This window comes from Candoia aspera, chromosome 13 (assembly GCF_035149785.1).
Source record: "Candoia aspera isolate rCanAsp1 chromosome 13, rCanAsp1.hap2, whole genome shotgun sequence".
NCBI classification, from domain to species: Eukaryota; Metazoa; Chordata; class Lepidosauria; order Squamata; family Boidae; genus Candoia; species Candoia aspera.
Genome location: NC_086165.1, coordinates 16,182,465 through 16,210,412, shown reverse-complemented (window position 1 = coordinate 16,210,412; position 27,948 = coordinate 16,182,465). Strand labels below are relative to the sequence as shown.

Below are 27,948 nucleotides of genomic sequence, written 5' to 3'. Positions count from 1 at the left end.
TGTGGTGATGGTACAGCCTCTGCACAGATATGGGTCACAATTTAGGAGCAGGCTGAACTCACTCTCAAGGGTTTCCCACAAAACTGGCATGGTGTCAATGCATACAACATACACATTATCTCTGCCTTTATCCCTAAAACAAAATAATGACACTGTTTATTTTCAGTTCCCCAAAGGGGCTCATTTGGAGCATGCAACTGGAAGACCTACCCACCTTCCAGGAAATGCACACCCCATTTTTTTGTGTAAATTGCTGATCAATCTGTAGTGAGCCTCCTGATGGTAACACAAGACCAGAATGGTAATGCAACCAACTCAGCAGGCAGCCTTCTCAGCAGGAGAGTGACTGGAACAGCTCATCATGCCCACTGCAGCAGCAGGAACAACCCATCAGGAATAAGGTGCAGCTGCAATCTGAAAACAGACACCCTGTGCCATTGAAAAAGATGTCCCAATGCTCCTATAGATTGGCATGGTTTGTTTTCCAGAATGAAAGACTTGGCAATTATGTAAACCAGAAGCTTTGCACCTAGAAGTGGCACGGGCTGGAGTAATACTGGCCTAGTTCCCTAGCTTATTCTCCTAAGTACCAGAACAGGAGTGGACAACGAGTCTGAAAAAGGGGCAAGAGCCATGGTTCTTGAATCATGCTGAAGATTTGGACAGGAACCCAATCTGCTCACGTTGCCCCTGAATGCAGGTCAAAGCACCCACTCCCTCCCAGTTCATTCTCTGCTGAAGTGAAATGAAGCCATTTCCTATGAAGAAGACCAAAATGGAGTGGCTGGGGAAGGAAATGAGTTTGTAGGGGTGCTGTCTGCCCAGAGGAGGCAAGTGACAGAATCGAAACCTTGCAAATTGGTTCACACGAACTGTCCCTCTGGAAGCGGAGGGAAATACCGTACACCTGCTACACCCACCCACCCAACAGCAGCTGCCAGCAGCTGCCCAAGCCAGATTGGATAGAGGCATGCCCAGGCAGGCTCCCGTGCACAAAGATGCAGCCACCTGAACCAATTTCTCATGAGCAGGATGAAAGGCAGACCGCAAGGCAGTGAGACTCCACCCACGTCTGGCCTACTTAGGGACTATTTGAGCGGTCTTCTGTTGTTCCCAAGCCGCTATTTGTACAGTTATAAACTTATTTCCAGAAGCCACAATTCTGGTTGCCTCTCCAAACACTATTATACAAATGCCATTGTCATGTCTGCCACAACCACTTGTAGTCCAGTGAAAAGGGTATTCAAGGGAAGGTGAGAAGGAAGAGCTTTCCATCATCCGTAGCAACTGGAGGAGGAAGTGTTTCATGTGACCTCTAGTCTCCTGAAAATTCTTCCACGTGGAGAAAGCTTTGTTGGCAGGAAGATCCAAACTCATTCAAAGTGTTGTTTTCTGGACATACCTGGGTCAATACACACAAGCTCCTCTCACAACTACCCCAAGCCATAATTTTGTTTCTCGGTTTCCTGGCTCAACCAGGTGTGTCTATGCAAGTCTATAAGAAAAGGGCTGGACTTTGATTCAAGCACAGGAATGCCAAGAGTGAAAGAAACAGAGCCATGGAAGGCTCCAAGGTGGCCATATTGCCTGACTCCAAGTCTCGTGTCCTTTCAAACAGATGAAGCTTGTCTTTGTTGGAGTGGAGCATCTTGACGTCTTCAAAAGCATAATAAGCAGCAAGGGTAAAGTTGACATCACCTGTAGTCAAGAGGTCAAAGACACAGGACTGGAAGTACAAGTCCTCTACTGGAAGTTTCGCTTTGCATTTGGCTGTGGCTGTCTCATAGGTGAACGCCTCTGGCGAAGAAGGTGGGTTTGAGCCCTTCCGGTGAGGGCGGTTTTCAGTAGCCTTTGAAGTGGAATGGAAGGCATGGAAGTCTATCTGCTGGTTGAGTGGACAACCCCGGAGACAGAGATAGAGGCCCTGGTTGTCTCCATCCTCCACAGCTTTTACTACTTCCTCTGGCATCCGGACGGCAAAGGTGAGATAGCGGCCAACTTGCCTCACCACAATGGTGGTGCCAATGTATTTGGCCTGAATCTCAATGTGTTGGCCAGACACCTTCTCAGTGATCTTCAGGCTGTTGGCACCATGCTTGTCACCACCATTCTTGGAGCCATCAGCAAAGGCTGCTGGGAGTTCATCCATCTCTGCCTGGTACACCTTTTGATCCACACACTCCTGGAAGCTCTTGAAAATGATAGTGAGCTGGTGGGAATGGAAGGCAAAAGGTTACTCACATTGGCAAGATGGTTTGGATCTGTTCATAACCCACCTATGTTTGTTGTACTAGGCCTGAATGCCCTATTTTTCTCTTCTGCTAGTGCTCCTAAAATATTTTTAATGTTTAGCCCACAAAGGCCACGGGGGATGTGACCAGTGATTCTATGATGCCATTGAACATTTTTTTTAAAAAAATCCATTCAATCATGTCTGATTCTCAGTTCCCTGCAGTTTTCTTGGCAAGGTTTTTCAGAAGTGGTTTGCCATTGCCTCTTTCCTAGGGCTGAAAGAAAGTGACTGGCCCAAGGTCACCCAGCTGGCTTTGTGCCTAAGGCAGGACTAGAACTCACAGTCTCCCAGTTTCTGGCGTGATGCCTTAACCACTACGCCAAGCTGGCTCTCATGCCATTGAACTGGGTGACTGGTTCAAATTTTTCAGCTGACTGGAAAAGTTGGACACTTTTAAGGGGCAGCCCCCTTTTGGCCTTTAAACCCCTCCAACATAGGAAAAATCAACCTGATTTAAGTATTTCAGGGGGGCTGAAGAGCGAAATGAAAGCTCTGAGCCTCTGCACGTCTTCTTAAATCCCCCCAAACCATGTGTTTGGGTCTCTTGGACCACAGAAGGATGCTGTGAAGGCCACCAGAACAAGCCACCAAGACCTCACGTGCATCATGACATTATTGCACAGTAACATCAATTGCACATAATGAGGCCAAAAAAGTAGTAGTAGTAGTAAGGGGGCCACACATTGCCCACTTCTACTACATGACTTTTTATTTATTATTTTAAAAATTCGTATGTCCATCTAATAAAACTCTAGGGGGCAGCCATTTATATTATCGCTAATCATATATTCATGACTGGGTAGCTAAAACAGTATATTATAATGATATGATATATATGATATGATATATTTGAAAGTATAGTCTTTTTCTACAGTGGCTCAGAGTCTAGTTGAGTTCAGCTTATTTTAATTTTGGGGCAGGGGAATCATGGTTATGTTGCCATTATTTATTTACTGCATTGATAGTCCACTTGGAAGCATAGTAGGGGAAGGCCCCTAATTTCACCCCCTTAACAAAACTGATGCAGTAGATGGGCTGAGAGTGATTGGCCCCCAACCCCGCTTGAGGCCTCTGGATTCAAGTGGAAACTTAACCCGGCATCTCTTCAGTACTTAACTGTCATAGCTAGAGCAGGCACTTGCTTGCAAAAGTTATTGGATGTTAACAATATTATTTTGCACCAGTTACTGTTCCTTAATTGTGAAGTCTTAGATCTACATTTCATTGTGTTAAATCTCAGTATTATTTTTCTTACATCTTTACAGCATTTAACAAGACAAGTTTATATTTGGCTCTTCGTTCCGCGATTATTTCTACTTATGCTTTCGGTTGATTAAAACATCCTTACAGAAGGAAGGGAGATCAAAAGTGCTAAGTTCTAGCAAAGAACTGCTTCTGTGCAAGCAGCAATTAGAATCCACTTAATTCACAGAATCTGGACAAACAAATTGCTAACATCAGTAGGTATCCGAGCAGTTCTAGGCTGCTCTTCTCTAAAAATGGCTCTGAACGGCATTGATCTTTAAAACACCCCTCTTCTCCAAATTTTGTAATGCCTTTCTCGGCTGAAAAAAAATATAAAAAACACTTATGTTCAAAATTACTTCTTTAAGTAGTTCACGCAGAAATAGGAGAAAATGGATTTCTGACATAGACCGGGATATTGATCTAGCTGTCCCTTAATTCAGCCCAGACTTTTGTTTGCTTGCTTTTAAATGCATGTTTTAAATAAAGCAAAACAAAACAAAAGGTCATTTTAAAAAGAGACGCAGAATAATAATTTATTTGCTAAAACCTTTAGGGAAATAATTGTGCTAATTTCTATGGGTGCTGCCTATATTTGTGCGAGCTGAATTTTGCTTTTTCTCCCCAAGTTGTTCTTTTCCAATTCATCTTCCTATTTGACAGTGACACACGTGGCTTTGCTGCAAGTTGCAGCAGACATTAAGGATTCATAATATTAATAAATCCAAATATTAGCAGAGCAGTTGAACAGAAGGGGTCATTAACGGCCCAGCAATCGAACTGAGGGCTGCATTTGGCACAGATGCCAGGATGGATACAATGCACAAGGGTTGAAACCTTGCTTGCTGCTGCCATGTTGTCTTCCAGCACCCCCAACAGTGGTGATCTATTTCACCCCCATCAAGTAACCCCAGGAGCACAAGAGAAAACATGGTTGCCCACAGCTCCAGCTCCTTTTGTCAAAATCACAAACGCAGGCACTGTGCCATCTCGCCATAAGCTCCACCCCTTTGGGATGTTATTGTGACAGCCAACCCACATACAAAAGAGTACAGCTTGTGTTGTGGCCACATGGCGTTGGGTTTCATCTCACTGGCTTTGAATTCCTGTGGATGCTGCAGAGACAAAGGATGGTAGGGCCTGTCTCTGTATAACATGGTGTGCATGAGCTGATTGGGCACAAAGGGGTAAGGGCCAAGGCTGCCTAATGGCCTTGGGTATTCAGAGGCCTGCAGATGCTGTTAAAAATGGTAATTCTTAATGTGATAGGAAACAATTAACTGCATGATTAGAGAGCAATCACATTTAACTGCATGCGATTTTCATTATGAATGCAAAGTCTCCCTTGCACCAAACTGAACTTCCTGTTACTTCACTGACATGCCCATGTAGTTCCTCGGCCATGGAACAGAATAGCTTGCCACTGTCTTTTTGTGAGATGTTATGTTGATTTCCCAGTCTAGCCTACAACTTTGGGATTTCCTACAGGTCCAGGAATGAACAGATCCGATCTGCTATTTCAAGATCATCCAAGGTTAACTAGGTGCTGCCCACTGCTGTTTGATTTTAAGTAAGTGTACCTGCAAGAAAGATGAAACCAGATTCAGACTATTCTCCTGATTCAATCCTCTACTTCTTGGAATGCGCAATACACCAGAGTCCAGAAGCTTTAGTTTGGAAAATGTTGCATACCCTGACATAAGGTGAGCCAGTTCATGAATATAAGGAGGCCAACAGAGACAGTAGCTGGGTTCACACAACACGTGTGTCCAGCTCTGTTAAAGCAGCAGAAACTGCACTCCTATAAAAGGCTTCTGTGACTTAGCTTCTTGTGTAAATCCAATCTCCTCGCTTAGCTTAAGGTTCAAGGTGCTGCATGAACCCCAAAAAGGGGTTAACTCACTCCCTAAATTCAGCATGTTGTATGAACAATGACCAAGGAGTTCGAGGAGGACCAGACCCAAAGCTCACTTGTGCTCATAGAAACCCAACTTTGGTGAGAAGTCACGCAAAGCAGCTTTCTGAAAGTGTCCACAAGGGGACAGATTCCCAAAACCATAGCTATGCTGTGGGGACATTCCTACCTTGGTGGTGGCTGTTGCCAGGGAGCCAGGCAAGACGGGGGTGTTGGTGACCTGCACATTCAGGTAGTTGTTGTCAATGAGCGGCCAGGCACCCTGGACTTTGCACGTCTGGAAGCTGTCCGAAAACGTCCGCAGGTGCGGGTCCCCAAACAGCCCGCAGTGGGTGTAGTTGGGACGCAAGGAATGTTTGTGGAAGCTACGTTCATAATGGCAGCTCTCGGGGCTGTCAGAACGCTCCTGGCTGTCACCCCGGGGCAGCGGGGGGAGGCGGGGCTGGGAGGTGGGCCCATCTTTGGAGCAGTTGTGTTGGGTCATGAGATCATCGATGCCGTGGACTGCAGAGTGGTAGAAGAGGTCTCCCCGGCAGGTGCGAGCCGTGTGGTGGGTGCAGAGGGCATAGGCACGCAGGGCAGTGCAGAACTCAGGAGCTTCCTCGGGGCCTGGAGGCTGTGTCCCCGATGTGGCAGCCAAAAATTCAGAGTTGCACTTCATGATCTTGCATGGAGACATCGCTAAGAGAAAGAGACAGAAGAACATACAGGTCGGAAGTGTGTAGTGAGGCCTTCTAATCCACACGCATTTCCCAAATCTTGATCCACCCAGAATCTAGGATCCCATTCAACAATGTGAGCTGGACTTAGCAGTAGAGCATTTGTTTGGCAAAAAGCTCTGGTCCCTGGTATCTTCAGCTGTGTTGGACAAGAATCCCCATCCCCGCCCCAAAGGTGATGCTGATTAGGGTCACCAACCATTTTGGCTTCCTTGAAAGCAATTTTACTTTGGGAAAGGGATGTAACTCAGCAGCTGACCACGTGCGTTGCACACCAAAATTTCCAAGTTCCGTGTTAGGACTGGGGGGCGGAGGGGGAGGAGGACTGTTTGAAACTTGGAGAACATGAGCATGCTAATCACCAAAGCTCCAGTCTAAATCTGTCATAAGATTTTACTTGTTGGTTTGATTTGAACTTCCCATTTGATTTGAGAATCTGTGATTGAAGACTGGATGCAAGAGAAGCTTCAAGGGAGTAAAAAAAAAAAACCAGCAAATTTTTGAACAGATCTGAAAACCTCCAACTGCACCACTGCTGACTGATCCAAATAGTGGTTCAACCAAATTGCTTTCACATTGTTGAGATTCCACCTAGCCCTGCTGGAAACTGAGTCAGTGGGGTTTGACATTACAAAGGTAGAAGAAACATGGCATGCTTCAACCTTTCCCAACCTGGGTGCCCTTCCAGATGTGAGAATTCCAATTCTCAGACTTCTTCGACCACTGGCCACTGCTGAGAATTCTGGAAGTTGAAGTCCCTACATCATGAATGGAAACAGTGTCCTCCTCTCTGTAAGAAGGTGCTTATAGGCTGTGTTCATACAACACATTTAACCTGTTTCCTGTAATAACCAAGTTGTGAGTGCATGCAAAGCACTGAGCACGAAACAAAACAAATGTCTTGGTTAAACATGTGCAAATTCAACCTTATATTCTAGAGCAGGCTCTAAGAGGAAAGGTGGAAAGCTGCTGAAATGGTTGGGTCTGCGAGTGAATGCAGTGAAAGGCATCGTCGTAGGATTCCTGACCCTACTGTTCTTTCTCTAAAGGTTTAATGAGCATGCAGGTTTGATGAAAAATAAAATTACCTCTCTCTCCTCAAATGAGGCAGGGGAGGTGGTAGAGAAGAGTTGGGACTGATGGAGAGACCGCACAAGGCCCACAGGGGGAGATGTCTCTCTGCAGATTTTACAGATTTCAACTGAAGGGATGAATATGTAATATACTTGCCATTTCACTCATCTCTCCATATAAGGCCAGATTTCCAAAGGCAGGTGTCATGCGTAAACTCAGCCAGCCTGCCTGTCCTTGTGCATGTGCGAACAGGGAGTATACCTCGCCTCTACGTGAGTGGGAAAGAGATCAAAACAGACTACAACCAAGCCATTCTTCTCAATGCTGCAGACACCGAAACCCTAGGGAGCCCACATTGCATCAGGCCCAGCAATTCTCTCTTCCTGCTTTCCAGATCTGCTACACATCCAACTGTATTGGGTCTACAACTCTCGGGATCCCCAGCTAGGAAACTTTGGTGGTGTGGTCCCACCATACCTAGACCTGTTTTCATATTGCGAGAAAAGATTGTTCTTGGAAGCCAAGAACTTTTCTCTCTTGCTTTCCTGCAACAACTAGTCATTTGGAGCTCTGTTATTCTTTTATGAGCTTAATAATTGCTAACAAGCTCTCCTCTCTCTACACTGGCTGGTCCTGTGCTAAAGCCATCCAACTTGGGGGCACCACTACTTCTTATGGTAGAAGGTTCCAGGGGTTAACCATCTACCGATCAACCAAATAACCAGGCAACCTTAGTGTTGGAAGCTTACTGTCTTGAAACGCCATCAAAATGTCTCAGCTAGGGACGCGGTGGCGCTGCGGGTTAAACCGCTGAGCTGTCGATCGGAAGGTCGGCGGTTCGAAACCGCACGGCGGGGTGAGCTCCCGTTGCTAGTCCCAGCTCCTGCTCACCTAGCAGTTCGAAAACATGCAAATGTGAGTAGATTAATTGGTACCGCTTCGGCGGGAAGGTAACGGCGTTCCGTGTCGTCATGCTGGCCACATGACCCGGAAGTGTCCCTAGGGACAACGCCGGCTCTAAGGCTTAGAAACGGAGATGAGCACCGCCCCCTAGAGTCGGACACAACTGGACTTTATGTCAAGGGAAACCTTTACCTTTACCTAGGGTAGCTCAAGGAATTAAGCAAGTGTGTCTTTAATTCACAATCATGCAGCCAAATCCAGCTTGTTTCACACAACATGTTTAACCAGGTTGGTTACAAACCAAGCAGCTCCATTTGTACCACCTGCTAAGCTGGGTTTTCAGCTTTGGGGTTTTTTTGCATGGTGTGAATCCAGCCTACTCAGTTTATGACTCAAAGGGTTGGGTGAACTCAGAGAATGCACTGATGTGATAAGCATGTTAAGCATGTTGTGTGTTTCTGTCCTTCGAAACCACAATTGGACTAGCACTCACTTTGAGAGCCAGGATCAGCTCCTTTTCCTTCCTAACTTCCTGCCCCCTCTTCAGCCAAGATTTTGGACACAGAGGAATGCTGAGCGTTTTTCTGGCAAATAGCCTGCGCAGCTGTTGGACCATGTTCTGCATCTTCTCCTAGCACAAATGCTCTCATGACTCAGGCTTTTTGGATGGAGAGCAGGAAGCAAAGATGACATTGCTTGTCAGGGGAGGTTTGGGCAATGGGACGAGAGACGCATAGAAGCCAAAGAGGAACAACAAGGAAATCTCTAATGACAAGTGACCAGACTTCTCACACTTCGACACAACAAATCCAAGCTGGAGAACGAAAGCCAGAAGATAACGTAGGCTGGGGAGCAGGTTAAGAATTAGCACTGCAGGGAACAGCATCTAGCTGACCTTGACCGAGCTTGAAAAAACACTAAGCAGGATTAGACCTGGTTGTGTCATGTTAGATCAGTGTTTCTCTGCCTTGACAACTTTAAGAAGTGTAGACTTCAACTCCCAGAATTCCTCAGGTTGAGAAACACTGTTAGATGTTTAGCACTGCAATGTGTTGTTAAGTTCTGTGAGGGTCTTTAAAAGGCTTGGGGGGTGGGTTGCCATTTTTCTTTTCTTTTTTAATTTGGCTTGGTTTTAATTTTGTCGCTGTTGTTATTATTTTTAGCATTGTACAATTCTTTTCTATTGGTAATCTTCTGTCTTCTGTTTATTTTTTGTGATCTTTAAAAATAAATCAATAAATATATATATTTTAAAGGATCGGACCTGGTTAATATTTGGATGGAAGACCACCAGAATATGCAACAGCCAGAATGGGAAGTTATTAAAACAAATCTCAGAAGAAGCCAATAAACTTCCTTACAGTTGCTAAGAAAACTACATGGTGCAGTCATAACTACATTCACTTATTCACTAGGCACAATAGGCACAGTGCCTAGGGCCTACAAATTTTTATTTTTTTTTAATAATCAAAGAATCCTAAAGATGAAATAGGAGTTATTTATTTTTGTGTCTTTTTATAAATATTTATGTTCATGCCTTCATTAAAAAAAAGCCAGGAAACGCACAACATTTGAACATCAAACTGATGATCTTATCTGCAATCTATGGGGAAAGGTTGAATACTAAAATTTAGTAACCTTGATGACACGTGACAGACATCTTAATTAATTGGCACCAACTGATTATTATTACAAAATAATACAGATAAATGAGTTGATTCCCTATTACTTTGTAAAAAAATCTTTTCGAATTTAATTTTCAATAGAATTATTTTTATGGAGGGAGGAGCCCACAAAAAGTCAGAACACAGCCCTGTCCATGGAGCCCTCAGGATTTGAGTTCCACTGGAGAAATTTTACCTTTACAGGTTTGTTACCTGAGTTATAAATCTGGAAGCCCCTGTCATGGATTCAGTCTGTCAATGGACCAGGGGTTAGTTCTATTGTTAGGCAAAATGGGCCTTTCAGGAGGGCAGCAGAGCTGGGGAAATCCATTGTTAAAGGAGATGGAATGTTGAGGTCATCAGCTGATGGAGGATGGAACATGGATGGTCTCCATCAACTGATGAAGGATGGAACATGGATGGAAGATGGTCATCAGCTGGTGGAGGATTGGGGTTTCTCTATGTTGCACTTGCAGGGGCTGCCCTTGGGCTATTCTGTGAGCTGGTGAGGAGGGTTCTATTCTTTGGTTTGATGGGAGTGCAGGGGGGCTGGGGAGCTTTTTCTGAGGCAGGAACAGTCAATTTGGGTCTGATGGGATTAGGCAAAGAGATGAACTGGGTTTGAATCTGGTCATATCCAAAAGACAGGGTAAGGGTACAGTCTCCATTTTGTTTGTCAGAGTTATTTTGTCCCCTACAGCTTCTGATTTGAATCTTATCTCTGCAAGAGACAGACCACTTGTCCCTCAACCAGGTGGACCTCTCATTTTCTCCCATACTTCGGCAAAAGGAAAGTTCTCTGCTCAAACAAATTTACACTCCCACCGGATTGTTAAGCACATCTACCTAGATCTCCTCAGTTGATGAGTTTATCAACTTCGTGAGGGTTATGGAGTGTCAATGGGAGACATGCTGCCTCACTAGAAGGACAGATCTGTTGCGCAACCAGCTGCAGTGATTTCTGCATTTGAAACATTCCCCTTTTTAACTAAGAGGCAAAGGAAAGGATTGCTTTGGCATTTGTTCAACACCTCTTGGGTTGTTAATACATCTGAAAGCTTTATCTGGAGCATCCCATCCTGAGATCATGCTGAAAAAGACACACTGCACTTCCCTCCCAAGCGTCTGAGCTCCCCCCCACCCCACCCCCCACAGAAAAATCCTAGCCAAATACTTCTACAGCAGGCAGTGCTGGCACAGCTCTGGAGGAACACATTTGAACAGAGGCCAAGAAAACTCTGTTTGTTCAATTCTGCATAATCCATTTTCCATCGACTCAGAAATGCATTTGGGTTTCAGCCATGGATGACTTAGCATAGGAGCAGGCTGCCTTGCGTCTGCTGCTTGGAAAATTAACAGGAAAAGAAAAGAAAAGAAAAAGGGGCGGGGGGGGGTAGAGTCTGCCCTAGGCCCAGCGTTTCCCCAAATAATTGTCTGTTATTTGCAAGCAAAGCAAAAGTGTTTATATATGGGATGCGATTCTGCACAGCACCGTTCCCCCAATTAAAATAAAACAGGTACAGAAAATGATGTGGAAAAAGTCTTGAGCATTTCAGCTCTCATTCCTTTAATTATCTGAAGAGCAGCCAGGTTCTAGTCCTTTTGGTTGATCTGACGATCTGCCCACATTGGCACCAAACGCTGTATTTCAAAGTGGCTTATTGAATGAGCCACAAGCAGCTGCATTCACGTAGTATGCAAAGGGATCTTTTAGCAAACCACTGAGTCCACAAGACACCTAAACTGATAACAAAGAAATCATACCATAGCTTAGTGGGTTTTTTGTTTTGTTTTTTGCGTGAGCGACACTAACCCCCTCATTGGGCAGATGATCCTTGCTGAGATCTGCAAGTTGGCTAAGCAGTTTTCTGGGGTGGCCATTGGATAACCATCAGCAAAACCAGAAAAAAAATGATGCAGCAAAAGAGGCAGAATGACACCAAGAAAAGTTATGCAAGTGTCCTCAATGCACACAAAGGCCAGGCAAGTCCCAGAATTTATGTTTTCTGAGTGCAGAATATTCCTTGGATCATGGAGCATCCTTTTACAAAACTAAGTCGTCCTTGACCTATTCGCCAGAAGCATCCACAAAGAAGAGTCAAGATGGTTGTCATTGTGCAAGCAACATGCAAAGGGGGCGGGGCTTCAACCACATGGTTGCAGCCGCCATCTTGACTGTTTTGACCCACCCACACCCAGACATCCCTGCATTCCACTAGCCCCAATTATGCTCTATCTATTCACAGAAAAGAAAGTGCTGCTGCATGACAAGCATACCTCCAAATCTTTGACTACACCTCCCAGTGTCCCCAGCCAGCGTGGGCAAGAGCATGGGATGCCGGAAGAGGTTAGCTGCAACATCAAGGCTCATGTGTTAGATGCCCAGTGCCCAAACACATTTACACATAAGCTATGGATCTCCTTGGCCCCAAGAGCCATGGCCACCAGCCCTCAGATGTGGCTCAGTTCACCCCACGCGTGAGTCCACCTTAGCAGAGAAGTGCTCCTTTCTGTTACAACCAGCCCATCTCTTGGAGCCAGAATATGATTTGTTTAGTTGAGGCACGTTAAGGCAGCACAGCAAATTAGTTTTGCAGCATGTTGTGCCAACCTGGACTGTGGCTTATCTCTGATAAACATCATCAGCCAAACCACTAGGGAGTTTCACAGCCCCAATCCAACTTCACGGGGATGGTTGATACGCCTGCCTTTGAATAGGGAGCCAGAGCTGTAAAAAGGGAGCCCACCTCCCACCCCGTTTTGGTCACTCTGGGCTGAAAAGGAGTGTTTGCTGCTTTCTGGAAGACATTCAGTTCCTGGCCCTTTGACCTGTGAATAGCAGCCAAAGAAGAACAGAGCATCCCACCCCTTTGGCAGCACACAGGGAGAGGGGAGGGAGAGGTCCCGTAAAACTGATCTAAGTGAGGGTCGCCACGGAGGCAAAGATCCCTGAAACAGCAGCTCTGAAAAATTGGAGACAATGGAAGCTGACCTGCCAGGGTCGCCAGCAAAGAGAAAAGGGAAGAAGAGGAAAGAAACCAAAAGACCCATAAATTTCCCACCCTGTGCAAAGGAACCGGGTCAGGTTTCCATGGCAAGGGCGAGGGAAGAGGCGTGTATGGAGGAAAATAGAGCCAGCATTCCTAAAATGGTGATTTTACGGTGTGTAACCAAAAAAAAAAGGAAAAAAAAGCAGGGGGTGGAGGAGAGGTAAGAAGCCAGGTTGAGTTGGGATTCCAAGCTGGAAAGAGATGGAGTGAGCAGGCCAGGACCCTCCCAAACCTCCTCCTGGCAGGCAGAGCGCATCCTAGGACATCCAACGGACTCCCCCGACTGGATCCAAAGCGCAGAGGGAATGCCAAGGCACCCTGAACGTCTTCTGAGGCAATGCATTATTACCCATCCAAGGCTAGATGCAGGTGTTCAGTAACAAAGACTATTCTGAGTTCACCCAATATGCTAAACGAGGGTCAATAAAGCACAACTTTTACATTCATTTATTTATTTCTATGCACACACACCCAAATTAGCCATTTTACAGCTTAACCGAGTGCCTGGCTCATCCAACACACTAAGTCAATGCTGGGTGGCCATAATATGTTGACCCACAAATGATCCAAACTCATTTTAGCCTAGCCTTAGCATGTGGTGTGAATCCAGCCAGATTCCATAAGGGTATCTAGGAGTGTTTGGGGGGGGTGGGGTGGAGGGGGGGTTTAAAGTGAAATGGAAAGAGTTGAATATTTTCAGAAAATCAGCAACACATTCCTGATTTCCAGCATTTTGACACGCAAAGGCACCTGGCCATTTCGCTATCTCGACTAATTCCCCATGATGCATCTTTCCTTCTCTACGGTGAATTTCTCAAATCTGTATAAAGCCACTTAAATTTATGGCAGTCCCCCCAATCCTGTGACAGGGAATCCTGGACATTAATTTAGGGTTGGATGAAGAAAACAATCAACTGTGTTGATTTGAGCCAAACATCCTGCTTCTGGTATGAAAAACAAAGCAAACGTTTCTTTACCCAAAACTCTTCTGAAATGCAGCAGGAGGGGAACGATGAAGAAACGTAAGCTATTTAAGTGTTTTGCATGCATAGAATCCAAATAGGATTCTGCATTAATACACTGACTACAGAATGCAAGGGGGTGAGCTCCATACACAGGCACAATAGTTGAGTTAGGCACCAGTGGCACATCTCAATTCTCCATCCAACAGCAATTGGGCTGGACAGCAAATCTCTCCAGGGGAAAGAAAAATTCTTCAACAATTTCTCAGTGTTAGGAGTTCCCTCCTGAGAACCCCCCGTCCCCAAGTTTTAATGGAAGAACAGATCCCTGCAGAAAGGGCTGTCCAATGAAAGTGAGAGCATTTATACGTTCTTCTAATTAAATAAGTGCAAGAGCATGACATCCATCCATAAGAATTTTTCAAGAAAAAAGAAAGTATCTGTCTATCAAACAGAATTAGTTTGATCATCTACTGCTCTTCTGCCTGCATTCTGCAAAATCTGGCTTTCCAGATTTTCATTGAAAGCAGAAAGCTAGGCTGATCCTTCACCAAAGCCACAGTTACCCGGGGTGAGGGCCCTGAGCTTGTGATAGGAGAAAAGTGGCCCCTTTCCCACCTGCCAACTGAGAATCCACGCTTCACAATTGGGCAGAGAGGGCTTTCTGTAGTCCTGCCTGGAGAAACTGAGGGAAAGGCATTGCACAAGGTAAGCTGCAAAGTCTCTGGAGCAGAAGGGCTGCTAACAAGCGATATGATAAATGTGGTCTTGAAAAACCATCTTTCTCTATACCGTAGACCCAGACAAGGCCCTCCCTTAGGGACCAACACATGAGGAACTTCTCTTTTTCCAAGGCTCTACTCACCCCACTCCAATTCTCAAGGGTTGAAAGAGAAATGGAAAGCGGCTGAAAACGGAAGAAAGATATTCCAGAAAGTTTAAGAAAGTTCTAAGCGCCTGGCAAATCATTCTTTTTCTAATGGAAAAATTCCAACTGGATTTTAACTGCTATTATTCTGTGGTTTATCTGAGCAGCTTTTGACCCGCACAAAAAGGAGCATCGTACAGACACTGACATTCAGCAGAGCAGAATTCACCCCCCTGGTTCAGGTTCTGGAATAGACTTTGCTCAAATATTCCAGTCCTCCGCTTCCATCAGTTGTACATTTTAGTGACGGAATTCCTGGGGGCCACAAAAATCAGAAGGGGCTGAGGGACCCCCAGCTGTGCACCCCAATATAAAAAAAAATATTTTTTGCCCTCCTTTTAAATATTTTTTTCAGCAAGACACTGTGATTATTTTTTTATTTTTTTATTTATTTTAATTCTTATTTTGCCACTGCCCATCTCCCCCGAGAAGAGGGACTCTGGGCAGTTTTCTCCTGATAAACTCCCAGCAAGCCATTTATTGATACAGATGAAAGCTACAAAGGAATAATAATATCAACAACTACAACAACAACTATTATTATTATTATTATAAATACATAAGAAATATTTATTTTAAAAGACCCCAACAAACTCAGCATATAACTATTTTATTATTTTAAATAGTAAGAAATAAAGGTTTATTTTAAAAGACCCCAACAAACTCAGCACCATCTGCTACTGCAATGTCGTGTTTACTGCCCTGCCCCTCAGAACAGTAATAGAAAATCCCTCCCCCCCCCCGCAATAAGTAGTTTCCTACCCACTTTTTCTTTGAAAGCAGAGTCGCCAATGCCAGAGCCCAGACATGGGGCTTGGACTCCATACTCTGTACATACTCCATACATGCTGTGTGTAACACAGCACAAAGCAGTTAGATCCTTACAGATAAATTTGAAGCAGGAAAATGCAAGGGAACTGCATTTGATTTTTTAAAATGTACTTTTCAAGACTTTGCACTCTTTTTGGGGGGAGGAAGTTAAAGTCTTAACAAAAGTGACTGTTTTGCCACTGAATTTCTGCAGCATGATTGGAGGGAGCACGGGGGCTGCAAAATGGAGATTGCACATGGCCCCCAAGCTGCAGGCTGTTCCCTTCTGGGCTAAACAAAACCTTATTTCTCGCACAGGTGTGCACAGGTTCCACCCCAGCACTTGCATATCAATCAGGACGCCAGGGTGAGCCACCCTTGTTCCAGGGATTCTCGCAGGACTCTGCATGCTGCCGTTGTTTTTAAAAAAACTACTGGCGCGGAAGACTTGCTGGTTGGAACACGGGCATTGGATCGTGCAATGCATAAGCACAACCTCTTGCTCATTGAGCCTCTTACACACACAAACCTGAAGTCATACAGGAAGGAGCCCTGGGCACATAACTCTAAATACAACTTGAATACACAACGGAGCGACTGCCAAAATATTGTTGCATCCCAGGCGCTGGTGTCAATTCCAGGGAAGGGTGTGGAAGTCAACAGCAGAAAAGCAGGCCACTTCAATTCAAGGATATTACAAACAGTGGAACATATGTTTTGAGGGAGAATGAGAAAGAAAAAGAGAGATGGATATATATTTTATGGAAGGTAGGAACGACAGAATCCACTTTGGATTTCTTCAGACGCTTCCATGGAGCTGTGAATGTACAGATCCCAGCTCCCCTTGGCTGTTCCCCCATATTCTGTTAAACCCCTTTCCTTTGACCTCCGCAGAAACTCGTTGTCTGGATTTGCAGAACATGGAAGACTAAGTTAATATATGGTAGGTTTGGGCATTTATAAGCTGGCATGTTGCTGGAACCCAGCCATCACCAGTTGATGGTGCCTGAAACCCTATTTATCTGTTTGAGCCCTGTGTATTATATGAAACCGCCATTGTATTTCATTAACCCACATCTAGGGATTATCCTGTTGTGTGAATGCAGCAAATGGGATATTTTTATAAAAGCTGAAGTAATGCAGGATCCACCTATTTAGCTGAAAGCAAGAGAGACGAAAGCTAATTTGGAAGCAGTGGGGTTTGCAAGAGAGACATTTAGCGGCTCAGTTTTCAGAAGGCCTGAGCGGGCTAGTTGAATTTCTTACTCAACAGCCTTGCCATTAACCCACATAAGTTTTTTTTTCTAAATTAATATTTATTAAAGAAATTTTTTACAGAATAAAAACCATACAAGTTGAAAGAAAAAGGAAAAGTAAAAGTAAAAGAGAAGTGGAAAGAAAGATAGAAAGAAAGAAAGAAAAGAGAGAGATGAAAAGAAAAGAAGATATAAAGAAATGGCTTCTGATCTTTACAGCAGTTATGAATGCATATATATTTTATCCTCTCTCTCTTAGGTCACATTGTGGCTCCCTTTTCCCCATATTCTACCCTTTCTAATCATCAAACCTGTAAATCACAAGTTCATTTTTTCAGGTTTCAGCAAAAAGCCCATAAAGGGTTTCCAGTCACTAACACATGTAGTCATTATCTTTTCTCTAATCTCGCCATTAACTCACATAAGTAAAAGATCAAAAGAAAAAAAGGAAAGAGGAGGAAAAAACTTTAACAACTGTGTGTCAGCTGGCTATTTTTTGAAAAAGTTTCAGGTTAGCATCAAAGGTTGCAGCTACAAATACATCTGCTGGGGGTTTCTTCTTTCTTATGATTCTCTTCTAGCCATACCTTTCTCCTCCATCAAGGGGAGAATGGTAAGCTTGAGTAACGCAAACAGAAGGAAATGGTGGGGTAGCTGCCACTGGATCAGACCCCAAGGAGTCCTTTCTAAACCATCATCCCATTCTTCACAATGACTAATGGGATGCTCATGGGAAGCCCATAAGCAAGGCAAGAGGCTGACTGCTCACCTAGTTCATATGTTAAACCATCCTTTATCCAAAAAAAAAGCCAGCAATGTATAGCCAGCTCACATAACTGGTTCAATGCATAGCCCATTATTTTTAAGGTGCAATAGTGGGTTCACATAACACAAACAGAAAAGCAGGCAAGCTGTATGATGGTCCAGCCCACCACAAACATTTCCAGAAATGTCCTATATGAGAAACATTGAGCTTTCTAGTGCCACCATGACTGTCTGAAGCTTCCTTCTCCATGGTTTTGTTCAAGCGCATTTTAAAGCCAGGTTAGCCATCTTTCTTCCATCTCAGTGCGGGGACTGCTACAGATTCACTAGGCAAAGCTTTTGTTCTCAATCTGCTGGGCCAGCTAGGTATGTTGGATGACTCTGATCTGCAGAACACAGAGGACAACTTCCTTCACAAAATGACTAACCTACTTGCTGGGCTTCCAAAACATGCGTAGTCTGGTTCCTGCATCAACTTGTTTTCTGGGACTTGCACAATACACTGAACCACAAAAGTTAACTTGCCAACCCATTAAAAAAAAAGTTAAGGTAAAAAACTATGCTTTGCACCTTCTTCAACCATTAGCTCTTTAATAGGCCAGTTAAGCCTTGGCCACAGAAATGTCACAAAAGTGTCTGTTTGGTCTTCTAAATTTGTTCTCTGCTCTTAGCATCATAAATTTGGTAGGGACCACTTAGCTGCTCGGTCCAACCGCTTGGCTGGTACAGGCATCCATATTAAAGCATTCTGACAGAGGGCTGTCCAGCCTCTATTAGAAAACATCCGTTAAAGGGAGTCTGCTGGCTCTCTGGGTTGTGGGCTCCTCCATGAATCTGTCCTCACAATTAGGAAGTTTTTTCTAACCTTTAATTGGAACCTGCCTTCCTGTAAATTAAATCCATTATTCCATGTCCTGCACTGCAGAACAAGAATTGACGGATCTTAACTTTCTTTCGTGCAGCATGCTTTTCATTAGACAATGCTACCACAACGCTTGCTCAAAATTTTTTTTCTCAGTCCTAAATATGGCCAGTTGTTTCAATCTCCCCTGATAGGCCAGGTTTAAAGTCAAGGCCTTTCCCCTGTCCTTCTCTGATCCCATTCCAGTTGACCTAAATCATTCTTTAAGCGACTTGATCAAAGAAGCTATTTCTTTAGCAGGTCTTCCCAAGCTAGACTCCTCTAGATTTCTTGGACTACATCTCCCATCATCTCCAGCCATCAGAAGCCGGGGACAAAGAAGACATTGTGGTTACTAGCACGCACTGCAACTCAACCATAGCTAAAGACTGACAATTTTTGAGAATTAAACAGCCAGACCTTGGTGAGGAACCACAAGCCTTATTTCAGATTAAGACCAATTTCAAAATCCTTCTGCAAGTGATCAAGTCCAGTTTCTCGCAAGACCATTTGTCTCTTCCCTGGAGTCTTGCTCAGGAGGAAGAAATGGTGTTGGGGGCAGAAAAGATGAGACCATGTTTGGGAGAAGAAAAAGGGACTGTAGGAAAGGGAACATGGGTTTGGGGTATCTGCACAAAATGCCTCAGCAGACTGTCAAAAACTTAAGTGGCTCAGCTTAGTCTTAATCTTGGTTGGTTTCTCCTGTGGCTCAGTTCATGACCTTCTCACTTCTCATTCCTTGGAGCAATGCAACCATTCCTGGTTGCTTGATCCCTCCAAGGTATGGTGAAAAAGTCAAGGTAGATCTGCTTCTTTTTCATGTGCAATGCACGTCAATTCACACACAAGCACACAAAAAACACAGATGGCGCTCCAACTCCACTATTGTGGCCACCATCTTGGCCTTTTTGACCATACCCTGCAGGCGCTGAGGCCTTCATGGGAAGCACCTTTCACTTTTTGGTGCCAGTAAATCTATGGCTTTATTAAGGAAAAGCTCCCAAATTCCCATCCTCTGCCAAACCCAATAAGCTCGGCTCCCGTTCTCATTGCTGAAAACTTGCTGCCTCCTTGAAATCGGCCTGAAACCTACAGGGTTGGTCCCTGTGCTGCTGCTGCTGCTGCTGCAAATCAGAAAAACAAGAAAACGCCACCCTTGTTAAGACTCACTCAAATACCCGTGATGATGATGGCAGGTTATTAAAAGAGGAACAAAAGCGAAAGAGCTGTGTTGTGGGATTGCCATCGTAATTACAAAATTTGACAATTGCAGGTTGCAGAGCTCTTAAAAACGTTTTACAAGCAATTTCCAACCGTAGTGAAAGGAAAAAGGGACCGCTGCATTTATTACAGAGATGGGCATGATAAGTTCTGTTGCCAGGCAACCAAACCCGATGGAGAGGTCAATTTCCCTTCCCGGCCCTAATTTTGCAACACCCTTCCAATTACTCTGGTTTCTTATGCTTCCCCTCCCAAAAACCTGCCCACGCGCATCAGATCTGCCAGGTGATTCTCTTCCAGGTCTCAAAAACCACCTGGTTCTTCTAGCCAGTAATTCCAGTCTGGATTCCTCCAGTCCGCCCAGCACACGCACTTGCTTTCCTCAAACTCTGGAGCATCCAATCTCCCCAGCTCAACCATCCTGAATCTGCAGCTCTCTCAAAAGCTTTGCTTTGCATGTTTGCTATTGAAAATATAAGCAATCTTGATGTTTATCTCAACTCTGGCCAAAGGTAGAGTTTTGCTTTCTTTAGGGAATAAGATCCCCAATAAACACATCAGTGCTTCAAAAGCAGTAGGGCAGAAGATTAGGGGTGCTGACCCAGAGAGAAAGGGGGTGGGGCTTTGATGATGCACTTATGCTGCCATATTGAATATTTTGACCTCACCTGTGGGTGTCCTGCAGAAAATTCCCAAATGCTGATATACACCACAATATGGTTGAAATCTAGAATATCTAGGACCAATAATATCAACTGACTGGTTGGATGAGCTACAGAACAAAGATATGGTAAAGATCGGTTCAGATCTGCTCCCTGAAATGACATGGATAAAAAGATTCTGCAAAACAGAACAGGTATTAAGACAAACACCTCCAGAAACATGAGCTGAATTTAAGAAATGTATTAACTGAATTTCTATAACTATATCCACACAACAAGCTTACTTAGGCCAGGTCTAGACATAGCGCTCATAACAACATGCAAAGTTAAGTTAAACTTGGTTAGGTTTTGGTAACTCACCATGTTGTGCAAAGCTTGTTGGGTTATTTTGATTTAATACATTGTGACAACCCAAATCCAGAAAAGTGTTTAATTCAGTCACCAGATTAAGCATGCTTATGAATGCGGCCAATTTTTAAAAGCAGTTTAAAACTGGGAGCAGACAGCAATTCACACAACACACTTTAGCATGTCAGACCAAAACCTAGCAAGACCTTATGTTTGGCTATCTTGAATGTTGGGTGTTCCAGTTTTTTTCATGACTTAGCATCATGGGTGAATCCAGCCTTTTGATTAGCTTATGGTGCAAAGCACTGAAATAGTTCATTCAAATGAAATCTTTAGTTTAATCATATACCAACTCAAGATAATGTAACAATATAAAACTCGCAACCATTCCAGCAACACAATCTAAATTGTAAACTCTAATGACTGACTACAGTTAGCATTACTTTAACCACCATTCATTCAGCACTGTTGTATGTTGAGCTGTTGCTGAACAAATGGTTGTAAGCTGAAGACCACCTGTTGGCAGCAGTGTGACAGCATATTCCTCTGTGTTGCACATTCTTCAACCCATCCATAACATTACAGGCTTCATTCATGGTTAACCCCCGTTTCCTTTCACTGACCTTGAAAAGCTGAGAAGGGGCAGATCTGGTTAGTACTTGGATGAAAGACAGCTATTATTATTATGGGTATAATCTACCTTATATACTAAAAATACTGAACTTGTTGTAGCTGTTTGGTTACAGGGAAGCTGCATCAGCTTCTGGATCAACTCAGTTGCATGAAGTACCAGGAGGAGAAAATCCCTAGACGCAGGGACTTTAACATTCTTCTTCTCAATCTTTTCTCAAGCACTTGTGTCTGAAAATGGAATTGTGCTACATTATTTAGAAACATTTGTTCCTAAACCTTCATCTCTACGGCTTCTTGACCCCTGCAGATCTCTCACTGGACCCAATCCAAGACCTGTCTTCCTACATCTGAAAGCATCGAGCTTGATGGAGCAGGGAAACTCACAAGTAGAACTCAAGGCAGATAGTTTCCTATGGTTGTTGACTCCAGAAGCTGATGTTCAAAGCTTTACCACAACAGAATGTCCATGTACTTTATCATGATTTATAGCAACGTTCTCAACCTGGCATCCTTCAGATGAACTGGGACCAGAATTTCCAACATTCTCAGCCACTGGGACTGGAAATATGGGGTTGGTTGGTCCAGTCCATCTGGTCAAGAACCAGGCCCAGCAGGGATTCCAGGAATATTCTTTACTGTTGTAGGGTAGAAGAACAGAATCTTGAAAGCCCATGAGAGTTTATCTTTACTTCATCTTATACCAAACAAAATCAAGGCGGGGTTATGTTTCTTTCCAATGGTTTCTCTTTTTCTTAGAACAGAGTAATGTTTTTGACATTCCCCCCTTAGTGTGTTGCTCGTTTCTCCCCATTCCCAAGGACAGATCTACCTTCTTTCACAGTATCAGACTAAGAAAGGCTAATTTTAAGTTGACGCTTCTGCACCACCAGCTGTTGACATCTCCCATGCCGCAGCATTTACCCAGAAGGTATCTGGAGTTGAAACAGCTCCCCCATCCTCCGTTTGCAAAGTCATTGGCAAGCCACTTTAAGAGCTTAGAAAGTGTTGTGCTAATAGCATGTTATCCTTTTTTCAGTTATAGTTTGCTACCTGGAGACATATCTTTTGCCAAGGCAGCTAAGATTCAAAACTGTTATCAATTTATCTGATAACCCCCTCCCCTCCCCAGCATACTTGGGCATATTAGCACATTATTTCTCAATTAGCTCACCTTCAGATCTGTTGGATGATGATTCCCAGAACTGGCCACATGAGTTGAGCAATCTAAAAGTTGTTCTTCCATTACATTTAGAGGGCCTCAAAACAGGGATGGCTGACTTGGAGTTGTGGGCAGAGAACCTCCAAAGAAACTTCCTGGCACATTATTCTTTTTGCAGAAATTGCTGGAGAACAATCTATGGAAATCCTGACCACCAGTAAGAAGCCTTTGAACTTCTCTGAGACCAAAATTCAGACTTTCAAGAGACCATATTTTGAAATTTCTCCAAACCAGATGGTAAAATCCCAGTAGTGCAGGCTTCTAAGGGAGCCGAACTGTATCTTATTTATTATTAGTATTGTTTCTTTCAACACAAGCCTTACAATAATTTCTTCTGATCATGTAGTCTTTTGCATAAAACAGAATCTGGTTTGGACATTTAGAAAGGGCCTACTGAGGTTCATGGGGTATGGGCCAAGCAGCAGAGCTCCTTTGTGACGGCACCACCTTAAAGATCTCCTTACCCCCCCAGAACAGGCAGCCCCAACCCTCCTTCCTTTGGGATGCAAATTAAATCAATGCTACTCTAGTAGGCTTTTGGCAACAAAAACAAGTTTTGGCAACATCATAGTTAGTTGTTTGTTTTTATTGTGACTGTTTTGATTTCTACTGCACCATCGTATGTTGCCCAGAGCCTTTATGAATAATAAAATAAATAAATAAATAAATATGAATTTGGCAGCTTAAAAATACTGTTAAACATAACAAATACACAAACAGGTAGCTCCAACCAAATTGCGGTGAATGTTGGTTGGTTTGCTTGAAATATTTCTTGTGACTGCGCGCCAAGGGAGAATAAAACTGGCCTCTTTCTATCCATGAGGGACTGTATACAGTTGAGCCTACAACCTATACGATGCCCTGAACCTGATACATCTTATCTCCGGCAACAAAACCAGGACAGAAGACACACTACCCTTTCTCAAGCTTCACGGCTAAACCAACATTTGAACCCAGTAAGTGACTCTAACTGAGCCTGTGAGCTCTGCCACCTTGTCCTTACAATCAACTCTAACCCTTGGCTTCCCTGGAGATCCAAAATTCAGCAAAAAGGGGACTTCTTGGTGCCAGCTCCAACATGAACAGCAAGCTGCTAGATGCTGCTTCCTATTAAGAGGAGGATCCAGGCTTTCTGTACTATTTCTGAGCATTTCTGAAAAAATTTGGAGCTTTGCTCCGTTTTAACAAAAAAAGTTTGAGAGAGATGAATTTGCTCGGAGACAAACTTGCTGACTTGAAAGGAAGAAGAGAAGGCATTTTGAAAAGGATGCCCTGTGGTAGCCTTGAAACCAGACTTGAAGAACAGGAGAAAGTACCTTGCTAAGCCCATCAAAAGCAGAATTCTGCTTCTGGCAGCCAGATCTTTTGGGGCACATTCCCTTTGGACTCTGTAGGCTGGAACTGCACAACCAAAACAACACAACAGTTGCCCCAAATGCTTGAGTGCAGTCCTTCCAAAGCCTGCATTCCCTCAAGACCACCCAGGTTCCCACCAAATGTGACTGAAGGGAAGCATGATTAAAATACATTCGGAATAACGGTATTTACAGGAATTACTTCAATTGTAGTTCAGTTGAAATGGAACTAGAAGGCTTGTCTCCACCTCTGACTTTTCTGTCCTGGCGCAAACCACTATTGTAATTGGCCCCTTGCAGATTACTGTGTGGCCAACTGGACCGAAAAATCTTTCTGTTAGGATACCAGTCCAGAATTTGCATAGGATCAAGGCACAACGGTGCAACACAATCTACAGCCTATTTACTTGGAAATCACTACCATTCTACTCCTACAAGGAAAAGCTAAGCGATTTTTTTAAATGCTTACAGCTGATAAGGAGGCTCATTCAGTACAGTGTGAATCCAGTCCTGCAGCTCCTTAGGGACACAAACTGATTTATTACAGCATAAGCTTTTGCAAATTCTCATCTCTTTCCACGGAGGGCATTAGCTGCCCCAAGATGTGTTGAAGGCTGCAGACTTAAGAGGCTTTAAAACGAGATTAAATAACTTCATAAAAGTAGAAAAGGGGTCTAGGAACGCAAGGGTGGGTGAACAGAACCTCCAGAGGTCTCCAGCTATCTAAAGCTAGCAGAGAGGGCCATTAACCCCAGGGAAAATACTGTATGAGCATGATGGGTCTGCGGGCCCTAGGAGGAAACAAAGGCAGAAGTTGATCCTGCGCCAGAAAGTCGCTTTAATTTAACACTCTCCAAAAGAGATTACAACCAAGATGAATTGGGGAGAAATTGGAGTCTGTCATCTATGCCTAAAACCTCTTGGTTGTCCCTCTCCCCCCTCCACGATAAAAAAAAATCTCACAAAGCTAAAGAATATTTTGTAAGCACCCACATCCCACCCCTCTTATTATTCTTTCCTATTTGGGCTGCCGAGGTTGAGAATAAGGAAATGGATGCACAAACACACCCCAGATTGAAAATCAAGTTCCTTCTTGCAGGGTGATCAGGAACGTGGCATGTTTCAGAAGAAAAGAATGTTGTATTTGATTAGACTCCATAGCACCTTCCCAAGAAATGGGCATGGACGCAACTGGTTTAAGGAACCAGAGGCTGGGATTATTCCCCAAAGGATTTTTGTCCCCCCCCCCCATTTCATCAGAATTGTGGCAAGGTGTGAAAGTTAGGAAACAACAGTGGATGTTGTTGTTGTTATGTTGCATGCTCAAACAAGACATACACAGGCGTTCATAAGCTTTACGATCTTCGTTTCTAATAAAAAACGCTCCCCTTCTAGTCATCATTTCACACCTCGGCAAAGCGGGGCGGGGGGAAAGAGTTTCGCAAAAATGTCACTCGGCAGCCTGTATCAACAGACAAATTACACCTCGTGCATTACCCGCTTCTCCCCGGCCTCCCCCCACCGCCTGGAGTAAACGGTGGGGAGGGGGGAAGCCCAGCAGCCACGAAATTGGAGCGTTTGAGAAGGAACAACTCCGCCAGTGTGAAGTTAGGCTCCCCTCCCCCAACGAAAACAAGCATGTAGGAATTTGCAAAGAAGGATCTGCCAGAAACACTGTGAAAAAGCAGGGGGGGAATTCATTGGAAACAGATGGCGTTTTCAGCTACGATTCTGAAAATTCACTCCTTTTCCGACATCGTAAAAACAAACTGTGGGCTGGGGAGGGGTGGAGGGAGGAGAAAGAGAGAGAGAGAGAGAAGTGGGGGGTTCTGAAAATCAAGCCGAAAGCAAGGAACTGTCTGCAACTGGGCAAAGGAAAGCATGCAAATAAGAATGGGGCAATTGGGGGAAAAATGCAAGGAAGGGTGAATCAAAAGAGGAGACCAAAACATTGTCAGCGCCTGTATTTTTTCAGCAGCCCCCCCCCCTTCTTTGGGCTTTGAAATATTAAGTAGATCAACATCTGGCAATTTGGCTCAGCACGGAACAAGAGCTAACAGCACAGAGCAGGTTACAGCTGAAGAAATTCTTCCGCCTCCAAATTTCTTTCCCCCCCAAAAAGGGGGTGTCAAAATGTTCATTCCTTGTCTGTTTCCCTCCCGCCCCCCCAAAAAAGATTGCGAAGAAAAACAAAATAGAATAAAATGAAGGACGGAGCAAGTGGATTGCTGTCAGCTCGTCGACGCCATCTTCCTCCCCCCCCCCGTAATAAAACCATAACTTATTTCAGAGATGCAAGCCTTAATAAATTAAGTAAAAGCGGCGGGTGACGGGCATGCATTTATTTCCAGCACGGGATGTTTCCCTTTCAACATCTTAAACCAATCTGGGAATCCTAACCCGAGATCTTGAACGAAGAACAAGAAAGGGCATCTTTTAGAAACGGCGAGCAGGCAGCAACTTTTGAAAACGACTCGAGTCGAAAGGGCTGAATCGTAACCAGCACCAGCGCCCCACGTTAAACGAAGAGGGGGCCCGCTGGACCTCTTTCAGAGAAAGTCTCTCCGCGAATCCTCTCTGGGGGACGGGACCTCAGGACCTTAGGAAGAGATCTTAAAAGAGAAGCAAATTCTCGGAGGAAGGCGATCGTTCAGATCTCTGCTGGCCCCAGATCACTTAGGGATTCCGAACTACGCCGAGAAGCTAATCCTAAACCCCGCATTAAACGCGAGACCGGGATAACCCATGAATCGCGCATCCCGCAAAGCCATTTTAGACGCCCCTCAACGGGTCCATCTCAGGAGAGCTGGTGGAAGACCTTCCCACTGCGAAGGAGAGACGTGCCACAAAACCACCACCCCTCCTCCGGGTTCCCAAATTTGTAAGCCAGGCCGGGGGGCGGAGGGGGGGGGGCTCGCCGCACACACGTTCGCTCCAGCCTAGGCTGCCTAGAATCCCCAAAGGCGTATTTCGAACGTTGCTCTTCAACAGCGAGGTTTCTTCCTGCCTCTCTCTCGCAAAGGAGACACCCTTGGGGGTCCCCCGTCTTCGGGGAAGAGACAAAGGCCGAGCGAAGGAATACGGGCACGGAAGGGGGGAATCCGGACGGATCTCAACGACCCGGCTCTATCCGACGTTTTCCAGCACGCGGCCAGAGGACGAGGACTTGGGGCGGGCAGCCAGCCGGGAAGGGGAGCTGAAACAGGGTTTTGCAAATGCATCTTTTCCGAGGAAAGTTTTAAAGACGAGAAAATAACAACAAAAACAAAGAAACAAAGGGGGGGGGGAGCCGTGCGCCTTACCTGCCGGGAAGATGCAGAGACAGGCAAAGAGGAACTGGATCAGTCCAAGGGCTTTGGCGCTTGCCCCTTTCCCCATAACCATCCATCCAGCTTCAGCTCTAACCACTATCCTCTCCCTATAAGAAGAGTGGTTGTCAAGGTGGGAAAGAGACGGGGCAAAGGGGGAGGGAGAAGGGGGCAGTTGCAGCAGGAGGAAGAGGAACGGGAGGAGAGAAGAAAACGGGATCAGCAGAAGCGCACACAGAGAACACGGGTCAGCAGGCAAACGCTGGAGCGCCCGGTGGCGCAGGAAACTTCAGCGGCAGCCGCCTGCAGGAATGCGCCCCCCGCCCGCCCCTCTCTCCCCTGCAAGCAGCCCCAGCCGTCAATCTCCCCAACCGCCTTCCAATGAGCCTTCGAGCTCGCTCGGCGTGTCTACTCAGAAGCAAGGGTCCCTCCTGCATGGGCGGGGCAGAGACCGGATGACAGCCAATCGCGCCCCAGGCCGGAAGCGAGCCTTGCAGCTGGATGCCAGGCGCGCCAGCTTGGAGAGCCGCTCCGGAGGAGGGCGAGCGAAGGCTGGGGTGTGCCAGACCTGGCTGCCAGCCGTTGGCGGCTACTCCGCCTCTCCTGAGCAGCTTTCAAGCGGCCCTTTCCGGCAAAACGGGATGCCAAGGGGTATTAGGAGGGGAATAGAAGAACCGGGTGGCCCAGGATCCTGTTCCCCTGGCAGGGGTCTCAGAG

At 45.0% G+C, this 27,948-nt stretch overlaps 1 protein-coding gene across 1 annotated transcript; it reads right to left on the bottom strand.

Moving 5' to 3' along the window:
* Positions 1–122: 122 nt before the first annotated feature.
* RGMA (repulsive guidance molecule BMP co-receptor a) lies at positions 123–27,668 on the bottom strand. The gene is made up of 4 exons (XM_063314374.1): positions 27,604–27,668; positions 27,226–27,518; positions 5,623–6,134; positions 123–2,209 (listed from the first exon to the last, which is right to left on the bottom strand). The coding sequence occupies exons 1-4, from the start codon at positions 27,666–27,668 to the stop codon at positions 1,496–1,498; spliced, it is 1,584 nt and encodes a 527-aa protein (XP_063170444.1). The 3' UTR covers positions 123–1,495.
* Positions 27,669–27,948: the final 280 nt, after the last annotated feature.